The 24,719-nt window shown below is 42.2% G+C and overlaps 1 protein-coding gene across 7 annotated transcripts in view; it reads left to right on the plus strand.

The window, feature by feature from the left end:
* Positions 1-24,719, plus strand: part of OSBP2 (oxysterol binding protein 2) — a 299,091-nt gene that overhangs the window by 241,358 nt on the left and 33,014 nt on the right. For all 7 annotated transcript variants that reach the window (XM_029619307.1, XM_029619309.1, XM_029619308.1 and 4 more), the window contains 3 exons: positions 7,761-7,925; positions 14,674-14,919; positions 16,166-16,286. In XM_029619307.1, coding sequence (XP_029475167.1) covers positions 7,761-7,925; positions 14,674-14,919; positions 16,166-16,286 — 532 coding nt within the window. The remainder of the gene's footprint in view (positions 1-7,760; positions 7,926-14,673; positions 14,920-16,165; positions 16,287-24,719) is intronic.

Consider the following 24,719-nt stretch of genomic DNA (forward strand, 5'->3'; position numbering starts at 1 on the left):
CAACTCAGATCTGTTTGTCTTCCCAGCTGCAATTGGGAGTTGCTTCCTCTGCAGATTGTAATCAAACCTGAACCTTTCCAGGAGTATGGCCAGGGTTTTTATTTTCAGTATTTCCTAATCCCAAGAAATCAGGAGGATTGAGGCCTATATAGGATTTTCAAAGATTGAACAAGCAGCTGGTTTAGGAGAGATTCAAGATGAACAACTTCTGGGTGATTCTTCCTTTCATTTAACTGAGTATTGAATGTGCACCTTAGATCTAAAGGATTTCCATTCACGCTACCCACTGGAAGTTCCTCAGATTCGTGATGAAGGACTTGCATCCCTTTGGCATCTCTGTGGTCCCAAGGGTGTTTACAAAATTCCTAGTGGTGTTGTTAGCAGGGAGTCTGCAGGTTTCCATGCCTGGACGAATGACTGGTGATGGGCCCATCCCTATCAGGGGTAGAATCCTTAGAGAAGACCATATGTATCCTCTAGACCCTCAGTGCCTTGGTTGACTCTTTCAAGTCAAGCTTGGTTCCAGTTCAACAAATCCAGTTTATAGGAACCTGGATAGACCGGAAGAGAGAACATTTCTCCCAACTGAAAGGGTCGCATTGCTAAAGAGGCTTTCAAGGTCTCTTCTTCAGCAGGACCAAACAATTATATATTTTGAAACTTTTTTTTTCAGTTCAAATCTCTTTATTTATTGAAACAGATGCACAAATAACAAAATTCAGGAGATAGTCTTACAAAATAGACAACAGAGAAAGATGTCAATTATTAGCATAGGATAGCATTTTGGTAAGAAAGTAACAATAAACATTATCAAGAATAAAAAAGAAAACACAGTGGAGGCTGAAACAAATTAAAGAAGTGATATAAGTACAAATATATCTCAAAGCAAGAAAGAAAATCATAGCCTAAGTCATAGTAAGTCTTAGTCAAAATAAAGATGATCTGACCTCCAGACCACTAACCAGCAAGGAAGTCTACTGTAGCAGACGGCCGCCACTCTTTCACATTTATAATATAAGCAAATAAAATTTACCCTAAAATGTACATTCAACATGGATGCATTTTTCCAGTTTGCAAACATTAACTGAATTGCTATGGAAAGTAGCAAATTCAACTATTTAGTTTTAGGAGGGGGAAGCGCAGGGTGAAGTGCTAGGGATTTCAGAACAGTAACTGAGTAAGATAAAGGAGCCAGAAATATGTAGCATTTGTGAAAATGTTTCCCATACTTCTTGACAAAAATGAAAAGTATGCACGCAATAAAATAGGAGGTGAGAAAGCGAAGTCTTAGACTTTCCACAAGTACAAGTATCTAAAGAAGACAGGCCCACTTTATGCATTGTCCAAGGGGTCCATTGAGTCTGGCACGCTTGAAAAAATAAAGATTGCGTAATCTGAGAGGATAAGGATGGTCTCAACGTAATACTCTAAAATTGTGCCCAAGGAAATTCTTCTGGAAAGGAGAGTTCATGAGCCCATGTTCTTTCCAAACTGATGCAGCCAGGGGTATTTTGAAACTTTTATTATTTGTATTTGGTTTTATGTTATTGTTTATAATTTTATAATACTTATGAATGTTTTACTTTTTGTAAGCTGCCTAGAACCTGGGATGGTGCAGCATTTAACTTTTTTAAATAAAAAAATAAACAAGATCAGTTTTGGTGTTCCTCAGACACATGGCTGCTGCCATGCATGTAGTTCATCTGCCCATGTGAGTCCTACAATGGGACCTGTGAAAGCAAAGGGATTGGCTTTATTAGCCTTTATTCCACTGAATCTTGGTGGAACCCTACAATGAGAGCATCTTTTCAGTGGTGGATGAATCCTGCTGCATGAAGTGACTATCTATCCATATCGCCACCAAAAGATGGGAAGCACACATCGTTGTGATATGGATACAAAGATTGTGATCCCCAGTGGAGATTCTTCTACAGAACAGCCAGCTGGAGCTGTGAGCCATTTGTTGTGCTTTCTCTCACCACCTCTCACTCACCATCAAGAATCTCTTTCCTTGAGAAAGAGATTCTTGATCCAGGTGGACAACAAAGTTGCCATGTACTACATAAATGAGCAGGGGATGACCGCCTCTTATGCTGTTTGCCAGGAAGCTATCTGGTCCTGGATGAATCACCATAATGCCCATCTCTGGGCAGCTTATCTTCTGGGAATTTAGAATACATTGGCAGACTGATTCAGCAGAGTGTTACAACTGCACAAGTGGTCCTTGGATCAAAGAATCACAGACAAATTGTTCAGTCGCTAGGGAAAGCTGGTGATTGATCTCTTTCCTTCTGAGATGAACAGAAAGGTCTACAAATTCTCTCCCATGTTCCTGATACTTTTCTGCTAAGCTGGAACATCTGTCTACTTTATGCATACCCACCAAATCTTCTAATCACCAGGACGGTTCTTCAGAACAAGGCAAGAATGATCCTGATTGCACCAGCCTGTCCATGACAAGTGTGCTTTCGGTTTCTCATCCAGCTATCAGTGCAGTTTCCAATTCTATTGAAGATATTTTCAACCTTTATCACGCAAAAGGAAGACAGGTTCTGTCATCTAAACTTGACATCCCTGGTCCTCATGGCATGGATGTTAAACACTCAATAGTCTCTTCTTTGTTCCTTCTGAAGGGAAGATGTGCTGATTTAGTCTAGAAAGCCTTCAACTAGGAGGTCTGTTACAGGTTCAGTCTCTAGGTGTAATAAGATACATATCCGCTACCTTGAACACAAACAAAGCCAGTATCCTGCAGGCTCCCTTCCTGACAGGATCTGCTTAACAAAGCTCATCACACCACATTCACATACTCACATTCTAAGTCAGCTCAAGTGTAGATTCTAGGATAAGCAATGTTTTATTACTAATTCTAGGTTATGCTCCAGAAACCATCACAGCAAAGGTAGCAAAGACAATAGTTGTAATAATGTAATACAAATACTTTTCTTACAATTACTGGGAGAGCAGCTGAAAGTTCGGGATTCTCTCTCTCTGTATTTCTCCTTTCTCCCTCCTATGCCTCTGTTAATTACACCCTCTTCGTCTGCACATCTGAAAGCATATTTTGAGAGATACATGCAATTTCTCAAAACATAGTTCAGGGAAAGAAAACAACTGGCTTTTTCTTGTGACTCTAACTCCCTCACCGCAGACCCTGTGCATCTGTTATTTACTTTTTCCTTTCTCACAGTTGTTGTATAGTCACGTGATGCAGGGGTCAGTGATAAGAACACTGAGTCCAGTGAGGCCTGCCTTTTGAATACATCCTAAGCCAAGCTTGTCAGATTTAGGCCAAGCAATCCCATTACAAGGTCCTACAATTTCAAGTGGAAGAGGTTCCTGACTTGGTGTGAAACTAGCTGTCTGGACCCCTTATCCTATTGCCTGAGGGAATTACTTCAGTATGTATTCATACTTTCATCCTCAGGCCTTAGCACCTCTTCAGTCAAACTTCATAGCAGCATTGTGGCATATCATCAGCAGGTACAAGGGGCTATCTGTCATCACCTTATGGTATCTAAATTAATGAAAGGTTTGTTGCACTCCAGGCTTCTGGTCAGTAAACCTCAACTGCTTTAGGATCTCAGTATAGTACTAGATCAACTCATGAAGCCTCCTTTTGAACCTCTCTCAATTCAATGGACTTGAAGTTTCTCACTTGGAAAGTGGTATTCTTTGTAGTCATCACTTTGGCTAGAAGAATAAGTGAATTGCAAGTTTGGGTTGCCTAATCATCATACCTATTGTTTTTTTCACAACAGGGTGGTTCTGCATACTCACCTTAAGTTCCTTTCAAAAATGATATCTGCATTCCACATTAACCAAGCTAATGTGCTGCCTACTTTTGTTCTGAGACCATATGCATATAGAGGAGAAAGGGCTCTCCTTGTATTGTAAGAGAGAGAGCCCTAGCATATAATTTAAGGAGGACTGAGTAGCATCATCAGGCTTCTCAACTGCTTCTTTGACCTGATAAATTGAGAATGGCAATAACCAAACAAACACTGTCCAGTTGGATAGTAGGACTGCATCATACACTGTATGTGCAACTAGTTTATAGATTACAGATTATGTCAAGGCTCATCAAGTGAGAGCCAAGGTGACTTCAGTGGCTCATCTCAGGGCCACTTTCATTGAAGAATTTGCCAAGCCTCTACTTGGTCATCTGTGTACTACTACTGTCTACACAACATGTCCTGAGGTAACAGTAAGTTTGGGCAAGCAGTTTTGCACAGTCTGTTCTCCCAGTAGTCTACTTTCCACTTAGTAGGAATGGGTTGTCTTTAAGTAAGTGGTCTATCAAGTCTGCTCAGCTGAGATTCTTCTATTTTGGTGAGATAAGTATACAACAAGTGTACGTACTTCAACACCAGTTCCTCCCTCATCCATGTCTTTTACCTTAGCCTTCAGTCCTTTTCTTACTACTGCCTTCCATATCAGTTTCAACAAATCCCAGAATCGTTTTAAGTACTGGCCTTCATCTTCTTCAACAGCAGGCCATTTCAGGCAGCCAAGGTAAGTAACAGAGTTGGCTGCCTGCATTACACTGATTTCTCTCTTCTGCACTTGTATATAGAGGGAGCTGCTCCATTGTGACGGTTTCAAGTATATTTTAATAAATGCCAAGAAAAAAATCTTCTCACTTTATTGTTTATTAATGAAAGATAGAAATACTGCTTGTCCTGCTGGAAAAAATGCACCAAATTCAAAATTGAATACATTTTAAGGAACTTTCATACTGATGGGCTCGAAATCTTGTTGCACAAAAAACAGCACATTTTTCTCATGTTCACACCCTGATATAATCATAGGTTCCACAAAGAATTTTCATTGTAACAGTTCTTTGTGATAACCTCTTTTTAAAAATTTGTTATAGAATTTTCTTAGTTTTCTTTGCACATAAAAAACTTTAAAGTCCACACTTATCTTGAGAATTGGTGTCCCGCTGCAGTGACTATAAGTCTCAATGTTGCAGCATCCCCAACATGGTCCATTTTCCAATTTGTATTGCTGCATTGGGGAGCCGGCCTCATAAAACCATCAATGTACTTTTGAAAACCGCATTATCTGTGACAGCGTTTCATGTTATTTCCACTTCCTTTCTCCCCTTGTTTTAAACCTTGGAAGACAGATTGGTGGGGCTTGCAATGTTTTCTTAGCTCTTCTTTTGGCCATATGAGTCCTTTCCATGTCTGCACTGCCTGTCCCATGGACGGTGATGTGCCACCCAACATTTTTGTTAATGTAGATGTGCCTTGGGTTTAAAAAGGTAGAGAAGCGCTGCTCTCGGTTGTACATGCTTAGATCTTTGTTCCTATATGCTTATGGACCTTTGTTTTCAGTTCTTGTTTTATTACTCCTGGGAATTTCAATGTTTGAGAGAAATGACTTTTCAACTTATTTTTCTCCTGTATGTTTCATCAAAGTCATTTTTCCACTGATTTTTTTTGTTATAACATTGAAATTCCCAGGCAAAATAAAATACAAATTGAAAGCGAAGGTCCCTACATATACTCTATGATAAGGACAGTTGACTATTTTAGTAGCTGCTTTCTGGGCTGTCTCTATTTGGTTTATAACCTTTTAAAGATGCAATCTACAGCATTGACTGCACCTGGTGAGATCTCCAAATTAAGTCTCACCAGAGACTTATACAGAGGCAATATTGATTCCTGCTGAGTTTCATCTACCTGTGCATCCAAGTATTCTTTGGCTTTTGTCATTGTCCTATCTGCCTGGTTGGCCATATTAAGATCATCAGATATGATCATCTCGAACTTGTTTTGTGCACAGAAATTTACCCTCTATACTAGACTATTCTCTTGAGAATTTGCTACTAAAATTCATGACCCTGTATTCTTTTAGCATTAAATCTTTGAAGCCAAACTGTAGACCATTCCTCAAGCTTCACTAGATCTCTCCTCATCTATTCCACACCTGCCAGGGTGCCTGTTCTGTTGCAGATTTTGGTATCATATGCAAAAAGGGAAACCTTTCTTGATAACCTTTCTGCAGTATTGCTGATGAAAATGTTAGAGAACATATGCAGTACCGGTATGTGATTTAAAATGTTTTATTATGTGTTAAAATGTTATCCACACCAAACTATTTATAGGAGGTAGCGGGCTGCCTTTTTGAGCAGGTTTATGTGCACGTTTTTCCCGTGCTACCATGTTACTACATAACACGCGTAGGATTAGTGCAGAAAAACACGCTTAATATCATGCCGACAAACCCGCAGCAGGTTTAAATTGGCCTCTCTGGTTCCTAATTAGTATAATATACTCAAAAATCATTTAATTCAATAGATCAAAAAAGGCATGGCTTAAAGGTACACACTCTGTCTTCAACCCCTACTGCTTAACAAGTTAGAGATTACTAATCAGCTGGGGAGAGTAAGGGTCAGTTCTGATAGAGGTTAAGGATCACATTCATACAGACCTAAGATTACATTTTTGGGACCAGGGTCACACTTGTACCAACTTAAAGGTTCTAAATAATAGTGTTATGTTTTTAATAAATCCTACCCCTTGAAAAAAAAAAGAAACACATGAGATGTCCTATGTTATGTACAGGGTGAGAACGCATTTTCTTTTTTTTCAAGGCCGTAGGTGCCAAGACGCCTGGCTATACAGCTCTGCTGCCTGCATGTTAAAGCAGAACAAAGTCCGGGGTACTTTTCTACCCATGGACCTTGCGAAAGCTAATTTCCAGAGAAAGACCTACATGAATAGATTCTCTTTGAAAATTAGCTTGCAGTTTTGCAGGTACCTTTGGACCTTCGAGTTTCTCAGGCTTTTGAAAGTTGACCCCCAATATGTTTACAAAATGAGGCAGCTACGTGTGTTTGATACTGGAGCTACGTGAATGTGAACACTGTTGTAAGGGAGAAGCAAGAAATCAACGCGACATCTGACAAGGGGAGGCAGGAGACCGGAAAGGGGCAAGGAAGTCCCTGCTGCGCAAATACCAAAACAGAAGTACTTTCTGTCCCTGAATCCCGTTGCCGGATTGCGCTGTGGTTGTCTTCGTGTCACGCTGGTAAGAGCACTCTATACAGAAAAGCGAAGCAATTGGATTAGTGGACAGCTCCGCTTGGCTTACTTCTTCTTTCTTAAATATGCTTTTTATCTGAAAATTGGTTAAGAATACTGTTCAGAAGTGAGCTGAATCTGGGGCAGTATCTCACTCGGCCATCGACTTTGCTTGGCAGTACTGGAAAGCAAACAAGAAGAATGTCAATAGGAACACCAAAACTTGCAGGAAGTCAGAACTCGCAAGGGAAAGGGGGACGGCCATGCAGCACTGTCAGAATTTTCTCCATATGTGATTTTGCTGCTATATCTCGGTCTGGATGCTGTCCCTGTGGTGATTTCAACAGGATCTATGTTAGAATTTCACACAAAACACAATATGGAAGTCATGGGAATTTAGACTTTTAAAATAAATAAAATAAAATTCTGTTCATGTGTGATTTTGCTGTGATCTCTGTTGTCTGGATTTATCCCCACGTGATTTTGCTACGGTCTTCTTTGTCGAGATTCCGTCCCCGTGTGATTTTGCTGCTGTCTGTGTTGGGATTCTGCCCCTGTGTGATTTTGCTGTGGTTTATGTTGTCTGGACTTTGTCCTCATGCGATTTTTGTCAGTGTTAGGATTTTGATCCCATGTGATTTTCCTGCATTCTATATTGTTGGGAATGTGATTTTTGCTGTTGTCTGTTTTTTCTTTGTGTAATCTGGCTGCTTTTTGTGTTCCCAGGTATGTCACAGTACACAGATATGTTGCAATGATGTCTCAAGAAGAGAAGTCCTGCCCAAGAAAAGGAGACGAACTCGAATCCCGGACAAACCAAACTACAGCCTTAATCTCTGGAGTATAATGAAAAATTGTATTGGAAAAGAACTCGCCAAGATCCCTATGCCTGTATGTATGTACTTTTTACAATTTGTATAAGAGTTCCAGGTATCTATAAATGAAGTAAGGGTGTCCTCCCCCCCTCCCCTTAGCCTAGACTATAAATTACCTTTGTGCTTGGGGTGGGCAGTACCACATAAGAAATTATATTTACTAATATGATTTATCTTCGGATTCGTAGCCTAAGTGGGGGATGAGTCAGGGTCCCGGTCACCTCAATACTACAATTCTGTGCCTTTCCCAAACAATGTGTGGCACCACAAGGAATTAAGCCAGTTCAGAAGCTCATTGTAAATGAGCTTCTGAACTGGCTTAATCACCTCTTCCCTAACCATTTTCCAACTGGGGATCATCCTCTGTACCATTGCTTTAGCAAGGGGCGTCAAGTGCTGCCTGGGGTGCCCATTTGTGCTCTGCATGGCCGTGTGTTTTTGCACTGCCCAAAACACCACCCTCCCCACTCATTAGCTCAGTCAGGGATTTGGGGGTCCTTGATGCTGGAGGTTCAACCGGCTCATCAGAGGTGTCCCTAACAAATTCCAACATAGGCAGCAGTGAGGTTACAGGAGGAGGTGCTTGAATTGATGCAAGAGAGGGGTTAGTACCCTCACCTATCCGAGGGCATGATGCCCCCAGTGATTTAACTGATAGTATTTGGGTGAAAAGCCTCCACCGAATCGAGGGGATCAGAACTCTTCCTTTGTGAGAATGCAACAGAATATCCCATCTTTGACAGAGTCCTCACTGTCTGTTGGTTCTACTAATTGGTCTGGGGGAACCTTCGTGCTCACAGGTGCCCTACCCTCTCAGCCTCTCAGTTGCCGAAGTATCTGTGGTTGGATGCAGATGAAGGAGCAGAGTCAAGTGAGGGTGATCGCACCATCTGCCCTAGGGGGTAGTAGATGATTGTGGTGTAATGTTCTTTCAAGGCCTTGACCACTTTTTGGCCATACTCAATAGACAGGTAGGTCTGGTAACTTGGAGAAAATGAGATATGGTTCTTTATGCCACCGACTGGCCAACTTATGCTTTCCTGATACCCATCACTCAGTTCATGATTCTTAACATTGGCATTATATTGGACTTTGTTACTGGTATTTCAGCTTCTTGCAGCTTCATAGGCTGCCTGGTAGACCAAGTTCAATTGCTTCTTCAAGTCCTTAATATATTTGAGATGGCTTCTTGCAGAGCTGCCATTGGGGACACTCCAAAGCATACATCCACCGGCAACAGGGCCTCTCTACCAAACATGAGGTAAAAGGGAGAATATCCAGTAGCATTATTCTTTGTGCAATTATAGACGTGAACCAACCTGCTCACATGCTGACTCCCTTGATGTTTCTGCTGGGGATCTAGAGTGCCCAGCATGTTTAACAGGGTTTGATTGTTCAGGCTGGGGATCACCTTGAGGAAAATAAGGGTTGGTATTAGGGATGTGAATCGTGTGCCCGATCGTCTTAACGATCGAAATCGTCTGGCAGGAGAAGAAAATCGTGTTTGGCACGATTTTTTAGTTAAAAAATTGTTTTTTCCGATTAGTGCGCACTAACGGGAGTTAGTGCGCACTAACAGAAAATGATACAATTTGACACTTTTCAGGTCAGTTAAGGTCAGTTTAGGAATGAATATGTATTCCTATTGGCTGCCCTCTTATTTATTCATGTTACCAAGGTTCCCACTGACAATATATGGGGGATGGGAAATGGAAACAGTTGGTAGCTTGACAAAAAAAGTAATGTGATCAGTCAATGTGACTAGAACTTGTGCCCTATCCCTGATACTGGGAGTGTTGTGATCTTCCTGCATGCAGTGCCCTATCCCTGATACCAGGGGTGTTGTGATCTTCCTGCACACAGTGCCCTATCCCAGTTACCGGGGGTGTTGTGATCTTCCTGCACTCAGTGCCATATCCCTGATACAGGGAGTGTTGTGATCTTCCTGCATGCAGTGCCCTAACCCTGATACCGGGAGTGTTGTGATCTTCCTGCATGCCAGGGATATGGCACTGAGTGCAGGAAGATCACAACATCCCTGGTATCAGGGATAGGGCACTGCGTGCAGGAAGATCACAACACCCCTGGTATCAGGGATAGGGCACTGCATGCAGGAAGATCACAACACTCCCGGTATCAGGGTTAGGGAACTGTGTGCAGGAAGATCACAACACTCCCGGTATCAGGGATAGGCACAAGTTCTAGTCACATTGACTGATCACATTACTTTTTTTTGTCAAGCTACCAACCGTTTCCATTTCCCATCCCCCCAACCATCACCTCAGTGGGAACCTTGGTAACATCAATAAATAAGAGGGCAGCCAGCCAATAGGAATGCATATTCATTCCTAACTGACCTGAAAAGTGTCAATTTGTATCATTTTCTGTTAGTGCGCACTAACTCCCGGTTAGTGCGCACTAACTCCCGGTTTTTTAACGATAAATCGTTAGAATTCCTATTGTATCGGACGATAATTTTAATCGTTGAAAAACGATTCACATCCCTAGTTGGTATGTGATTTCTTGATACCACAAATGTGACATTTCTTTAATGCGGCAGCTCTCAAAGTCTCGTCCTTGATCTGAATGGATATGATTAGGAAATCCATAATGGACTAAATATTTCTCCCATAGTTTCTTGACCACAGTAGTCGCACATTGATCTTTGGTAGGGAACGTTTGGGCATATCTTGTGATGTGATCAGTAAATACTAGGATGTTACCAATATTTCAGCTGTCATTTTCTAAGCATAGGAAATCGATGCATACCAGATCAAGTGGTCCTTGACACTGAAGTTAATCAAGGGGGCAGTTCTAGTGGACAGGATCTTCCGCATATTACATTTCAAAAGGTCTTTACATATGCTTACACATCTGCTGACTGCATTAGAATCTGGCCCTTACTAACTCAGTAATACAATCTATTCCCATATGTCCGGTATCATCATGCAAGCTTCTGAGTACACACCTCAGGAATTTCTGAGGCAATATTAGCTGTTTCTTTACTTTAGATACAGGGTCTTGGATGATTTGGGTAGCAAGTCATCAGTCATCACTATGCGATCCCACTCTCTCGATAACAGGGAACAATCTAGGCCAGATGCAGCTGGCCTACGTAATTATTAGCTCACCAGACAACCCCAAGGCCAGGGTCACATTATGTGGCCCCCCTCCCCCCCCCCCCCCCCCTTGGTCTGAACTATGAATTACCCCATGCTTGGATTGGGGAGTAACGGATGAGAAATTATATTTATTAATATGATTTATCTTAAGGTTAATAGCCTGAGTGGGGGAAGAAACAGGATCCTGGTCACCCTGTTACGACAATTCTGTGTTTTTCCTAAACAATCTCTCACTTATGGTACCACAGATCAGATAAAATCATCACACCATAATAAAACAGTAATTAACCTTTTTACTAGTATTATGTAAGAGACAGTAAAACAAACCAGAACATTAAATGGGAAAGGTACAGTAGTAAAGTATAATATAAAATTGCAGTTTTCTTATTTTAAATGAAGCAATGCAAAAATAACAGCCAGCAGAACCAACATAGTCATATGGATAGAAAAAAAAAATAAAAACGATTGCTAATAGAGAAAGATTCGTGGAAAAAGCAGTGAAGTACACAGCTTTCAAAAATTGTCTTTATCCCTGAGTATTCAAAAAGGTGAGGGGGGGGAGGAAACAGTTCACCCCAATGACACCAGTTTATAAATGGTGCAACCTGTCTGTCCCAAACACAAAATTATGTGGGGGGAAAAAAAACAAGCAAGAAAATGAAGAAGTCCCTCTTGATGGTGAAGCTGGCTAGATGAAAAACCAAACAGATGAGCACTGCAGTGTGTGGAAGATCTCTCCTGGTTTACTTGGTACTAAACAGAAAGCTGGCCTGGTTTCAATCTCTTATGAAAAAACACAGTCCATCAGCTTCTCTGCCTCCCCCTGTCTTGTGTAGCTGTACCTGCCAGCAAGGGTTTATGCTTGTTTTCAGATGAAAGGCTGAAGCAGTTAAGATGAGATACTGAATTTGTGACAAAAGGCAAGGAAATAAACTTTCTCCCTCCTTTGCTAAGATAGACTCTGTGCAAAGTTTAGATTACTTAACTCAGTCTCTTCGGAGGGTGATCCATCCGTGTGCTCCTAGACCTGGATATTTCTGGAAAGGAAGTCATTCAGTCTTTCAGCTCCTGTTGTCCCTTGTTGGGATTTTATATGTAACTCGGCTATGAAGCAAAAATAGCTGTCTGTCTCTCTTTCTTCAGTGCAGATTCTGTCTCTCCCTCTCGATAATTAACTCTTCAGAAGAAGAACTGATTGGAGGGCTGCCAGATGTTCTCCTCTCTTCCTGTCTACTGGCTCCAACTCCAGGCCATCCCTGCCCCTCACACACAGACAGTGCCAGCTGTTTTGAGCCTTTTCTTCCTTAAATGGTCTCCCAGCATTCCTTTGGCTTCCTCCTCTGGCTCTGTAGTGCTTTCTCTGGGCAGGCTAAACATACAGACCTTTTCCCAACTCGTTTACACTGTGAGTGCTAGATTCTGGTTCTTGCAGAACATTTGTCATTCCCAGGAGAGCACACAGGGGTTTTGATGTATTTTTATATTCCTTCACCTTAGCTGTGGTGGCTTAGTGTCTCTGCATGGTTGAAAAACCCTTTTTGGCAGATCCAAAACACATCACTTAGATCCAGACACAGCTCGGTCCACATTGTAAGTTCCAATACATGAAAAGCTCATGAAGACAAGTTTATAATAGCTTGCCTCACTTATATGCATCACTTTGCACTTGTTCGCATTCATTTTCATCTGCCACTTAAACAACCAATCCTCCAGTCTCACAAGGAACTCTTACAATTTCCCATAACTGGCTCGTGATCTAACAACCTTGAATAAATATTTGTCATGTATGAATCTGATCACCTCACTCTTCACTCCCTTTTCCAGATTATTGCTACACGGGCATCAAAATGGGCTTGACCATAGGGGCCATGGTCTGACCAAATTCTGGAACAAATATAATGAAATATGAGTCAAAACATTCTCATCATATATTACAAACACTCATACAATCATTTATTGTTGTCTCTTCATAGAGAAATACAAAACACAAAATCCCAAATCATTCACTCCACATTCATACCATAAAAATATAGATGTAAACAATGATTACATACATATCAGTATGAAATCATATTCTATCCGAAACCAATATAGCACATGGGTAAATCATAAAATATCAATCATGACATCAATGTGTATCAGGATAACATACAAAACATAATTAACCACAAATGTGGCAAAATTTCTATACAACTAAACAATGATGTTCATACATTTATCCATGTGTGTGTGAATACCTATGTTTCACATAAATGCTAATATTCACATCTCCTATAATATACACATTCAAAGATGTTCACATTCCCATGATAATACCAATAATATTCACATTCAAAAATGTACCTTTAATGTTGATATAAACCACACTATCGTTTTCATATACCATATATATCTGCTCGGATGTAATTTCACCCGAATTTGTTTGCCTATTAGCTGACCAAATTCTGCCCATTTCCACAGAATCGCTGCAGAAGATCTGGGGCTGGATCAGGCAGCCAGCAGTTTTTCAGTGGCAGAAAGAGGAGAGCAGCGTTGCATGGGTTGGCCATGTCCTCCACTCTTGGCCTGACTTCTGTTTTGAACTGTACAACTTTGCAATTCAAAGCAGCAGTTAGGCCAGTTGGTCGAGGACAAGGAGGATGTGGCCTTAGGCACCACTGCTCTTCTCCTGCTGCTGATCAGTGTGGGAAGGAGGATTGTAAGGGGCAGAAAGGAAGAGAGAGGGGCAGCAAGGGTGGATGAGAAGGGGGTGAGGCAGAGAGACTCCAGTGGGGAACAGAGCGAGTGGGTGGAGCTTGGTTGATTTGGGCAACCCCTTCCAACTATAAAGTTGCTCTACTGCCCTTGCAATTATATATAAAGCACTAATTACAGTACAGATTCTTGAGGCATACCACTTAAAGAAGCCCTAAACACTTAAATCTTTAACTAAACTCCCATGTAAAAAATATACTCAAAAAATATTCAGACTCTTAGAAATTTAGCCAGAGACTAAATTTATTGAGGCTTCTGTATCATTTGCTGAGCAGACTGATCAGTCATGATCATCTTCACAAGGTGCAAAAAATCCTATTGTCTTCTATAAAGGAACTAAACTGAGATCTCCTACTACAGTTCTTGCTAATCACAAATAAGTCTGTTTTTCCAGATATCTGCAATGAATACATCTGAAATCTGGGTTGTAAAATTGGTCTGTGGAAGTCCGTTTAGCTACAGAAACACATTGCTCATTATGTGTCACAGCCATTTTATTCCCTTCCTGATTGGTTACTGTATTCTTACCAACTGATTACCAGTGTTATCATGCAATAGACAACCCCACCAATCACATAAATGTAAAATGAATCAAAGATAAAAGAAGCACTTGCCCCGAATTTCCAATACAAATTCTACTATGCAAAAACTCAAACATTGGACTTATGTGATGTCATAAAACACACTGGTGTGGGGTACACTATAAATACTGAAATATTAATAATTTCTTAATATTTCTAGTACATGAAATAGGTAAGTGTAGTCCATCATGCTGCATAGCCTAATATGATTCTTTAAAAAGGAATGTGTCAAGTTAATTGGTGGCTGATTTCAAGTGCACTTCTGCAGAACTAACCATGCTTGTATGGGTTCTTTTGTTAACATTAGGTAAATTTTAATGAACCACTCTCCATGCTACAGAGGCTAACAGAGGACCTGGAATATCATGAATTGTTGGATAAAGCAGCCAAATGTGAGAGCTCGACTGAGCAATTATGTTTTGTAGCAGCATTCTCTGTGTCTTCCTATTCAACCACAGTTAGCCGCACAGGAAAGCCATTCAATCCCTTGCTGGGAGAAACCTTTGAACTGGACCTGTTGGAGGAACTGGGATTCCGATCAATCAGCGAGCAGGTAAGGAAGAACTGCTTAGATACGGTGCTCCCAAACCCTGGGTCATTTCTCCTCTCCTGTTATTTCTCTTCGCCGTCTCCCACTGAGTGTATGGCTGGAATACAGCACAATGCAGTGAGTTCTTCATGTCAGATTTAATTGAGGTGCCTTTCATAGAAGTATACTATGTAATAAAAATAAAAACTAGCCATCTTTATAGCTGCTAATGCCATTAATGGGCATAGGAATGTATGAACCGCACAGTCAGCCGTGAGTATCTGGAACTCTTGGTTGATGACTGGGCTTGAAGAACAAATGACTTCCCTCATCTTAAAACTAGGAGCCTGACTGATCTGAGTTTCTCCACTGAGCAAGAAAAAATCCTTTGGATTAGTCTGTGTAACAAACTTTCTCATTCCAGAATCCTGTGAGTTTCCAGCTCATTGCTTGCAAACTCTGCACAGTATAGTAATCACATTGGTCATGAATCAAGAATGAATTCCTAATATGTTTTCTAGCCATAACACGTAGGTGAATTAGCCATGACACGTGGGTGACATCATTTGATGGTGCAGGTTAGACCCTCTCTTTGAGCTCAGTACTGAGCATGTGCAAGAGTTGCCATGTACGTGCTGCCTCGTAAGCTTCTCAGTCATTTTTTTGTCCATACTACTGTCTGCACGTTCACCTCTCTCTCTTGTTTGCCGGAAAGTTCATCTAAATCAGAATTTTTTCTCTTTTTTTCTGCCTCACTTCCTCAGCAGCCTCCACAATCGCACTTATCAATGCTACAAAAAAAAAAGAAAGAAAATATTTGGGTAGAGGAAAATGCCTGGGTCTAAGTCCTTGACCTATAATATGGCCAAGCTCCAGACTGTCAGAGAAACAAATTTCAACACTTTACAAAAGGGTTACATTACTGTCCCTCCCCAGCTTCCCTGCTGGCCAAATACCTGGTTGATTAGGATTGCTTGCTGACTGAGGGCAGAGGTTGACCTGGTCACCACTGCTGCCCCATCCCTCCCCTAACCCTGTACCAATGCCTCTTCTCTCAATTGGTTTCACCCCTGCAGTGGATATTGTGATCTACCCTTCCCAGGGAAAGATGTGGTCTCCTGCAAAGCATGAAGCAATTCTCATACCTGCATCCAGTACCAGCTATGTTTCACTTTTACTTATGTTTCTGCAATCTTGTATACATCAGCATGGCAAAGGAAAAATCCTCTTAGAGGCTTTATGTAGGATTGATATTTTGTTCACCTCATAGGTGAGTCATCACCCTCCTGCAGCAGCCCACCATGTGTACTCCAAATGTGGATGGACCCTTTGGCAGGAAATCACCATTGCCAGCAAATTTCGGGGAAAATACCTCTCTATCATGCCACTGGGTAAGTAGAACAGTTCCCAACATGGCATCCATTCATAATAAGAAGCATTCGTTGCCCAGAACATAGCGGAGATGGTTAGAGGGGAGGCCTATTGTCCTGAGAGTGCTGGGACAAGGGGCTTGCTATCTAGAAGTCTGAGATTGTCATGACTCTGTTACACAAACCCCTCAGCAGCCATTCTTTATAATATTAAAAAAACAGGCATGGCATGTTTCAAGGACAAAAGGGGGATAAAAGTATTCAGTATCAGGTAGCGTAAAAATAAGATTGTGGCACCTTTGCTAAGTGAAGAGGAGGAGAAACCCAAATGAACAAATCTTTGCACATGACAGACTGCTGTCCAGTAAGAATGGACCAAACAGATATACAAAATTGGAAACTAAAAGGGAATCTTCAGTTCTCCAGTGGTTGCTAAAACTCCCAAACACAGGGTAAAAGTATTCTGTCACAATCTGCTGCACGTCACCATAGATTATACTTGATACTGAATATTTTTATCCCTTGAAGCAGGTGTTGCTGAAATATGATCGCCAGGATTCTTTATCTCTAATGTTTATTGATTGCTGTATTATTATTATTGCTGGGTCCAAAATTGAAAGATGGCCATTTAAGTAATTTAGCTGGATATGAGTTATCCAGCTAAGTTACACGGGATATTCAGCAGCATGGCTGAATATCCACGGTCAAGCCGCTACTTAGCCGGATAAGTTATACCCGGCTAAGTTAAACCTGCTCATTGGCAGGTTTAACTTATCTGCATATCTTATGCGGCTAAGGCTGAATATCACTACTTAGCCGTATAAGTTACGCGGATGGGGGGGGGGGGGGGGGGGGGGGGGGAGCTAGTGAGCAGTGCTGCAAGATGGCTGCCTGATCCGCCTGCTCTGCTCCCAATATTTATCAGAGTGGCATTTTATACTTATAAAATACGCCTGGTGCTATAAAATGGCCAAATATATTTGGGGGAAAGCAGCGAGATGGCTTCCCACAAACGAGTGGCCGATTTGAAGCAATTTTATTTCAGTAAAGCTGCCGAGGAGCTCCCGCCCGCAAGCGAGGAGCAGGCCGAGGAACTCTACGAGGCCGCTGATAACGCTGGCGAACTGAATAACGCTCCTGAACCTGGGGAACCACATACATCTGGCTACTGCTCGGATTTCCCGACCCGGGCCGAAATCCGAAATTGGTTCCTGGAGCTGCGGACAGATCTTAAATCCCATAAGGTCGAAATGCTGGCATCTATAGGAAAAAAATCAGCAGAACCAGGGGTCACGATTTGAAGCTCCAGGGAGGAAGATTCAGAACCAATGTCAGGAAGTATTTCTTCACGGAGAGGGTGGTGGATGCCTGGAATGCCCTTCCGAAGGAAGTGGTGAAGACCAGAACTGTGAAGGACTTCAAAGGGGCGTGGGATAAACACTGTGGATCCATAAAATCAAGAGGCCGTCAATAAAGAGTGGGTGGCTCGCCAGAATGACGGCTACTGCCTGGAGACAATACCCTTATTCAATAAACATACACATGGTTACTGTGACTCCAACATCGCTCTAAGCTACAACAGCAAGAGGAAATGTGGAAAAAAGGATTCGCACTCACAAAGTGGGGAGTAGCTGGCTTGTTAACGGCGGTTACTACCCCAAACCAAATAAGCCTGATACTTCACTTTCAATGCATATCCAGCATAGCTCTCTGCTTCAACGGCAGGGGAGAAGAAAAACTGATACTTCACGCATATCCAGCATAGCTCCCTGCTTCAACAGCAGGGGAGAAGAAAAACTGATACTTCACGCATATCCAGCATAGCTCTCTGCTTCAACGGCAGGGGAGAAGAAAAACTGATACTTCACGCATATCCAGCATAGCTCTCTGCTTCAACGGCAGGGGAGAAGAAAAACTGATACTTCACGCATATCCAGCATAGCTCTCTGCTTCAACAGCAGGGGAGAAGAAAAAAGGATTCGCACTCACAAAGCGGGGAGTAGCTGGCTTGTTATGGCGGTTACTACCCCAAACCAAATAAGCCTGATACTTCACTTTCAATGCATATCCTGCTTCAACGGCAGGGAGAAGAAAAACTGATACTTCACGCATATCCAGCATAGCTCTCTGCTTCAACGGCAGGGGAGAAGAAAAACTGATACTACACGCATATCCAGCATAGCTCCCTGCTTCAACGGCAGGGGAGAAGAAAAACAACCAATAAGGGCTGAATAACACAGTCTGGGTAAAACAAATAAGCATGGGTGTAGCTTGCTTATTGCGGCGGTTACTTCCCCTACTACCCATAACTAATCAAGCTTGATATTTCACTTGGTTGCAGCTCCATCACTGCTCTCTACATTAATGGTGGGGGTGGAAGGGAAATAGAACCAAAGAGCTAAGAGAAACAGATAAGTATGAGAAAAAATGTGAAGCTTGCTGGGCAGACTGGATGGGCCGTTTGGTCTTCTTCTGCCGTCATTTCTATGTTTCTATATGTTTCTATAAATGCGAGAAGATCTGACCGTGATAGGCCATCGCGTAGATGAAATCGATCTGAGAGCCGACTATCACAGTGCAGCGATCAATGCCTTGGCCTTACAAAATAAAACATTTTCCACAGAATTAGAGGCACTGGCGGAAAAATTAGAAGATTAGGAGAACCACTTGCGATGGGCAAATCTCCGCCTGCGGGGAATTCCAGAAACGGAGCAATATCAGGACTGTATGCAGACAGCGGAGGACATCTGCAAATCCATTCTCACTAGCAGCGATTCCCAGCTGCATGTCGGAGGCTGTGCATGAGAGAGTGATTTGGAGTGGGCACATCAGGCTTGGGTCCCTGCCGGGATAATCAACCATGGGACATAATTCTCAAATTTCATCACTATCGGGTCAAGGAGGAAATTCTTAAATTTGCCAGATCTCACCCCCAGTGGGAAGTGGCAAGACCATGAGATTTCTATTTATAATGACTTGGTTCCATCAACTCTACAAAAAAGATTCAAGCTATGAGAAGTGACCATTGCCCTGCGTAATGAGGAGATACGCTACCGGTGGGCATTCCCTTTTGCCCTCATGGCAAGGGAGTCACTTACAAGATGAAAACGTTGGATGAAGCAGCTGAATGCTTTCGACAAGCGGGTCTGGCTATCACTTTCAAAGTTGATCCTCCACAGCAACTTGGTCCACCCGCAGATAACACTCCAAGATGGCGGAGGCCAGGCCCGGGCCGTGGCCATCTTCGCAGGCAGCAAACCTGGAAGGGTGATTACCAGCTGAGAAGGGATGATGGACTAGTAAAAGGGACTGGAACTTCCTTCTGCATATGTATGGTAGATTGGTATTCTAGCTCTGGATTACTATGTTCGGTACTGTAAAGCAGATATTCTTTAGTTTGTTATCCTAAAGAGCCTTACTTGCTTTCTAATGCGCATAACTGGGCAGTCACATTTCATGAAAATGAATGCCTATTAGCTATATTGTATTACTGTTTTTCAGGGGTAGGGAGCGGCTGATTGGGGGCTTCAGGTGTTGCATATTATGCATCCCCAGGGTCATGATTTGTGATGGGTGGTTAGCGAATTAAGTACATATGGGGATGGGATTTGGGTAAAGGTGGAAATAATCTTCTTTTTTGACATTTTACAGATTCTAGTCCATTGCCAGTATTTCATGCATTTATGTTCAAGACTGCACTATCTTTTCAATGCCTCTCTCTCTCCATTTCTCCCAATAGATGTAAGCGGGTCTCACAGTGGGGAACTCCTTTTCTCTTCTTTACACTAAGGTTAATCTACTATTGTTAAATGTTAACGGTCTAAATACATTTAGGAAGTGCTTCTTACTTAGAAAAGAATTACAATTACATAAAGCTGATATAATGTTTTATACAGGAGACCCACTTAAAGAAGAGGCATGAGCACCTTGTAGCCTACAGGGATTATCCTCATGTTTAGCGGCAAGTGGGACTCACACTAAATACTCTGGCACAGGCATTCTGATCTCAGCCCATCTAGTGTTTGAGTACTTATCTCATTTAATGGAGGGGGTATGTCCTGCTAAAAATCCGGATGAATTCCCATGTCTATACATTAGTCTCAATATATGCCCCTAACAGGGACCAGGAAGCCTTCTTGAAGGAGATCCAAGAACTATTACTGAAACATGCAGAGGGCTCAATAATTCTCAGAGGGGATTTCAATATCACACTTTGCCAGGAATTAGATAACTCCACTGTCTCAGTGTCCACCTCACCCAGGGCTAAGGGTCATTTAAAGGGGCTTATGGAGGACTGGTGCCTCATAGACATCTGGAGGAATCATTTTCCAAGATCTCGCTCCTATACCTTTTACTCCTCACCTCATAATAGTTATTCCCGCATTGATTATTTCCTGATAGACAGTTTGAGTAACCAGGTCCATGCAGCCGAAATAGAGACCATCACTTGGTCCGATCATGCTCCCATAAGGCTGGAGGTAGATATGGGTAATAGAGACATGGGAGACCGATTTTGGAAATTGAATGAGTCTTTAATGCAAGACGTTCACTTTGTCAGGGAATTAGACCTGCAAATTCAGGAATATTTTTCATTAAACGCACACCCCACTGTTACTCCTGGCACCCTTTGGGAGTGTTCAAAGGCTGTAGCACGTGGGCTATTGATTTCTAGGGCAGCGCTGTGCAAGTGTAAATGGCTACAGGCTAGCACGGACATACTGACTCAGATTACTCTAACTAAAGATCACATGAGAACCCAATCAAATCGATGGTATCAAAAGTTATTAGCGCTGAAATCTACTTTAAATCGGTTGGATAATAACCAAGTGCTGCATGTTCTGGACATCACTAAGCAGGCGCATTATGAGGGAGGAGACAAGGCTGGATGCCTATTGGCGAGGCAATTGAGAACTAAAATGTCCCATAATAATATTTCTAAAATCAAAGATGACAAAGGGAAAATTTTTACAAAATCCTCTGAGATTAGGGAGATTTTTTCTGACTTCTATCGCACTCTATATAGCGCTTGGATGAATATCCAGCAGTCGGACATCACAGATTTTCTGCGAGATCTTGCCTTGCCTTCCCTAACCCCAGAACAACATTAGTCTTTGGAGGCCCCTATTACAGCAGAGGAGGTAGTCTCTGTTATTAAATCTCTCAAGCTAGGTAAAGCACCAGGCCTCGGTGGGTTCTCCGGGGCCTACTACAAAAAATACGCTAATACGGTGGCGGAACCGCTTGCTCAATATTATAATAGCCTTAGGGAGGATGGGAATATTGGATTGCAGGCAAATGTGGCTGGTATTACAGTACTCGCAAAGCCTGGGAGGGATCCTACACTTTGTAGCTCCTTTAGGCCAATATCCCTCATTAATGTTGATCTTAAGATCTTGGCTAGGCTTTTAGCTTTACGACTTAATAAATATCTACCTTGTCTGGTGCACTCCGACCAAGAAGGTTTTGTGCCACAGCGCATGGAGGCAGATAACATCCGCAAGGTGCTTGATTTAATCATGGGTCCGTAGGGAACGGGAGCCGACGGTACTACTATCCATCGACGCTGAAAAAGCGTTTGACTTAGTTCACTGGCCGTTCTTGTTTATTACCCTGCAAAAGCTAGCATTTGGACCCTACTTCATTAAATGGATCCAAAAACTATATAATTATCCCAAAGCGAGGGTTAAGGTAAACAATGGGTATGGCTCAGCATTTGACATTAGACGTGGCACCAGACAGGGGTGTCCCTTATCACCCTTGCTTTTTGCTTTGTATCTCGAACACCTGACTACCAAGATCAGACTTTCGAATGATATTCATGGGGTCAATTAAGGAGGGAATCACTATAAACTGTAGTCATTTGCTGATGATGTATTACTAACATTAACGGATCCCGTTCAATCACTACAGGGAGTAATGCGGGAACTAAATCAGTTCAGCAAGGTCGCAGGTCTCAAAGGTGAACTTTGATAAATCGGAGTTACTTAGTATCAACCTGAATTCCACCCTAGTTCAGACTTTAAAAGTGCGCTACCCATTTAAGTGGGCCAAAACTCATATCAAATACTTGGGAGCACAACTATCCACTAAGCTGCTGGACCTATACTCTTGAAACTATCTTCCCCTCATTGATAAACTCACTCTGGACATGAGTAGATGGAATAAGAGAAGCTTTTCTTGGTTAGGTAGGATTGCAATCGCCAAAATGAATATTTTACCAAAATTGCTTTATCTTTTCTCATCTCTACTAGTGTACATCCCTTCCCCGATTTTGCGCAACTGGCAGAAAAAAATCTTTGATTTCATTTGGAGGCGTCGCCCGCCTCGATTAGCACACCAGGTATTGTGTTTACCAAAAACGCGGGGGGCTTGGGTGTCCCCAATCTATTAGGATACTATGCAGCTTCACAACTACGAGCTGTCCTAGATATACATCGCCAGGTAGCCCCAAAGCAGTGGGCACTCGTGGAACAGAAGGTAGTGGGACCTATGGCACTATCTGCAATACCATGGCAGCCTCGAGCTACCTGGAGGCCAATACGGGCCATCCCCTGGTTGCAAGCTGTCACCTTACACGTTTGGGCTAATAATCGTCGCCGCATAGTTGGGGATCATAAATACTTTTACCAAACATCCCTACTACATAACATCTGTCTATCCACAGGTTACCACACTCAATGCCTACAACATTGGCGAGAGTCAGGGATCACCACAATTGGCCACCTATTATCCCAGGTTCCATTATACCCAGGGACAGGTTCTTTGCTTGATTTCAACTTGATCATCACGACTTTGTGGCATATGCACAAATGTCCCACTATGTGCAGGGATTACAGAGGGACGGATCCCTACGTGTGGGACGGTCGATGTTGGAGACTTATTGTTTACATAGTGATAGGCTCCCAGGCTCGATATCTAAATTATATCAATTGTTCTTTCCTATCTTGCCAGAATCTTGTAAGTTTATCACCCGATGGGAGTCTGATTTGGATAGACAATTGGGGATAAAGACTTGGGATGAGGTGTTTAGCAATGCTCGGAGGTGTTCTATATCTGCACGTATGCAAGAAAATTGCTACAAGATAATATACAGATGGTACCTTACTCCGGATAAGCTTCACCGATTTTACCCCTCTGTCCCGGATTCCTGCTGGCGGGCTTGTGGGGAACAGGGTTCATTTCTGCATATATGGTGGGAGTGCCTTTTGATTAAGAAACTGTGGGATGAAGTGTTTGCTTGGTTGAGTACCTTCATGGGAACTCTATTGGTACCCTCTGTTGACACAGCACTATTGCAAATATTCCCTGATAATGTCAATAAAATACAACGGTTTTGTATTCAAATGTTTATTGCTGTACGTAGTCAGATAGTTCTTCGGTGGAAATTGTCTCAGATCCCGAGACTTCAGGATATTATTGACATACTACATCAATACCATAAGCTGGCGTCTTTAACAGCAACCAAATACAACAGACTGACCTCATTCACGAAGATTTGGAAACCTTTCATAGATTATGTTGCATGTTTGTAATCTTTGACATTGCACCTTTGGGGCTAACCTGTAGAGGTTACTGTATCTTTCGTACTAACACAACGGGAAAATGAGTGGTATTTGTAAGGCTTGTGCATCTACGTTCAACTGTGGGAGAACTAAGGACATGATAGGCAGCATTGCTGTGCTGTACTGGCTTTTATCTTGAGACTCTGTGGACTAAATATGGATATAACTGAATCTGTTCTGGTAATTTTCTACCATGAGGGGAGGGAGGAGGTTTGGGGAAGGGATATGTTCACCACTTTGCGCCAACTGTTTATTTGTATTTTCTTATGTTTCCAAAGTCTGTTTCCAGTTGTGCAAGTTCATGTTTAAAACCTCAATAAAAAACATACATTTGAAAAAAAAAAAAAAGTTACGCGGATAACCAGCGCTGCCCAGATCCGTCCACTGCCCACTCGCTATCATGCTAGCTGGATAAGTCCTACTTCTCCGGCTATCAAGCACTGAACGTGCTTTCAGTATCGGGCCCGCTATTATTATGCGTTTAGATTTTATTAATTTGTTTGTGGATAGTTATTTTATTGATACCTGCAGTTTTATCTATTTACTTTGCTTTTATTAGTTCCTTGTTTTCATATTTGTCTTTGAAGTCACTCTCTCTTTGTTGTATTTTGTGGTCACAGGCCTCTGTTTTTTGATCATGTGTTATAAACCTTTTGTCCTGTGAAGTGTCTGACTGGGGAAAAGGCTTAAAATGTCGTCCGTCCGTTCCCCCCCCCCCCCCCCCCCCCCCCCCCCCCGCTGCAAGTGTGTGCAGCTGCTCTTTGAATTTCAGCTTGATTCTGCTCAGTTTATAGGTTGAAATCGTATTTTTTGCAACCCTGGGTAATGCAAAGTGACAATGGATTACAAATATCAGGCTTTCTTTCTGAGGTTAGTGTTACACATTAGCGCA

This window comes from Rhinatrema bivittatum, chromosome 11 (genome assembly GCF_901001135.1).
Source record: "Rhinatrema bivittatum chromosome 11, aRhiBiv1.1, whole genome shotgun sequence".
In the NCBI taxonomy this organism is placed as follows: Eukaryota; Metazoa; Chordata; class Amphibia; order Gymnophiona; family Rhinatrematidae; genus Rhinatrema; species Rhinatrema bivittatum.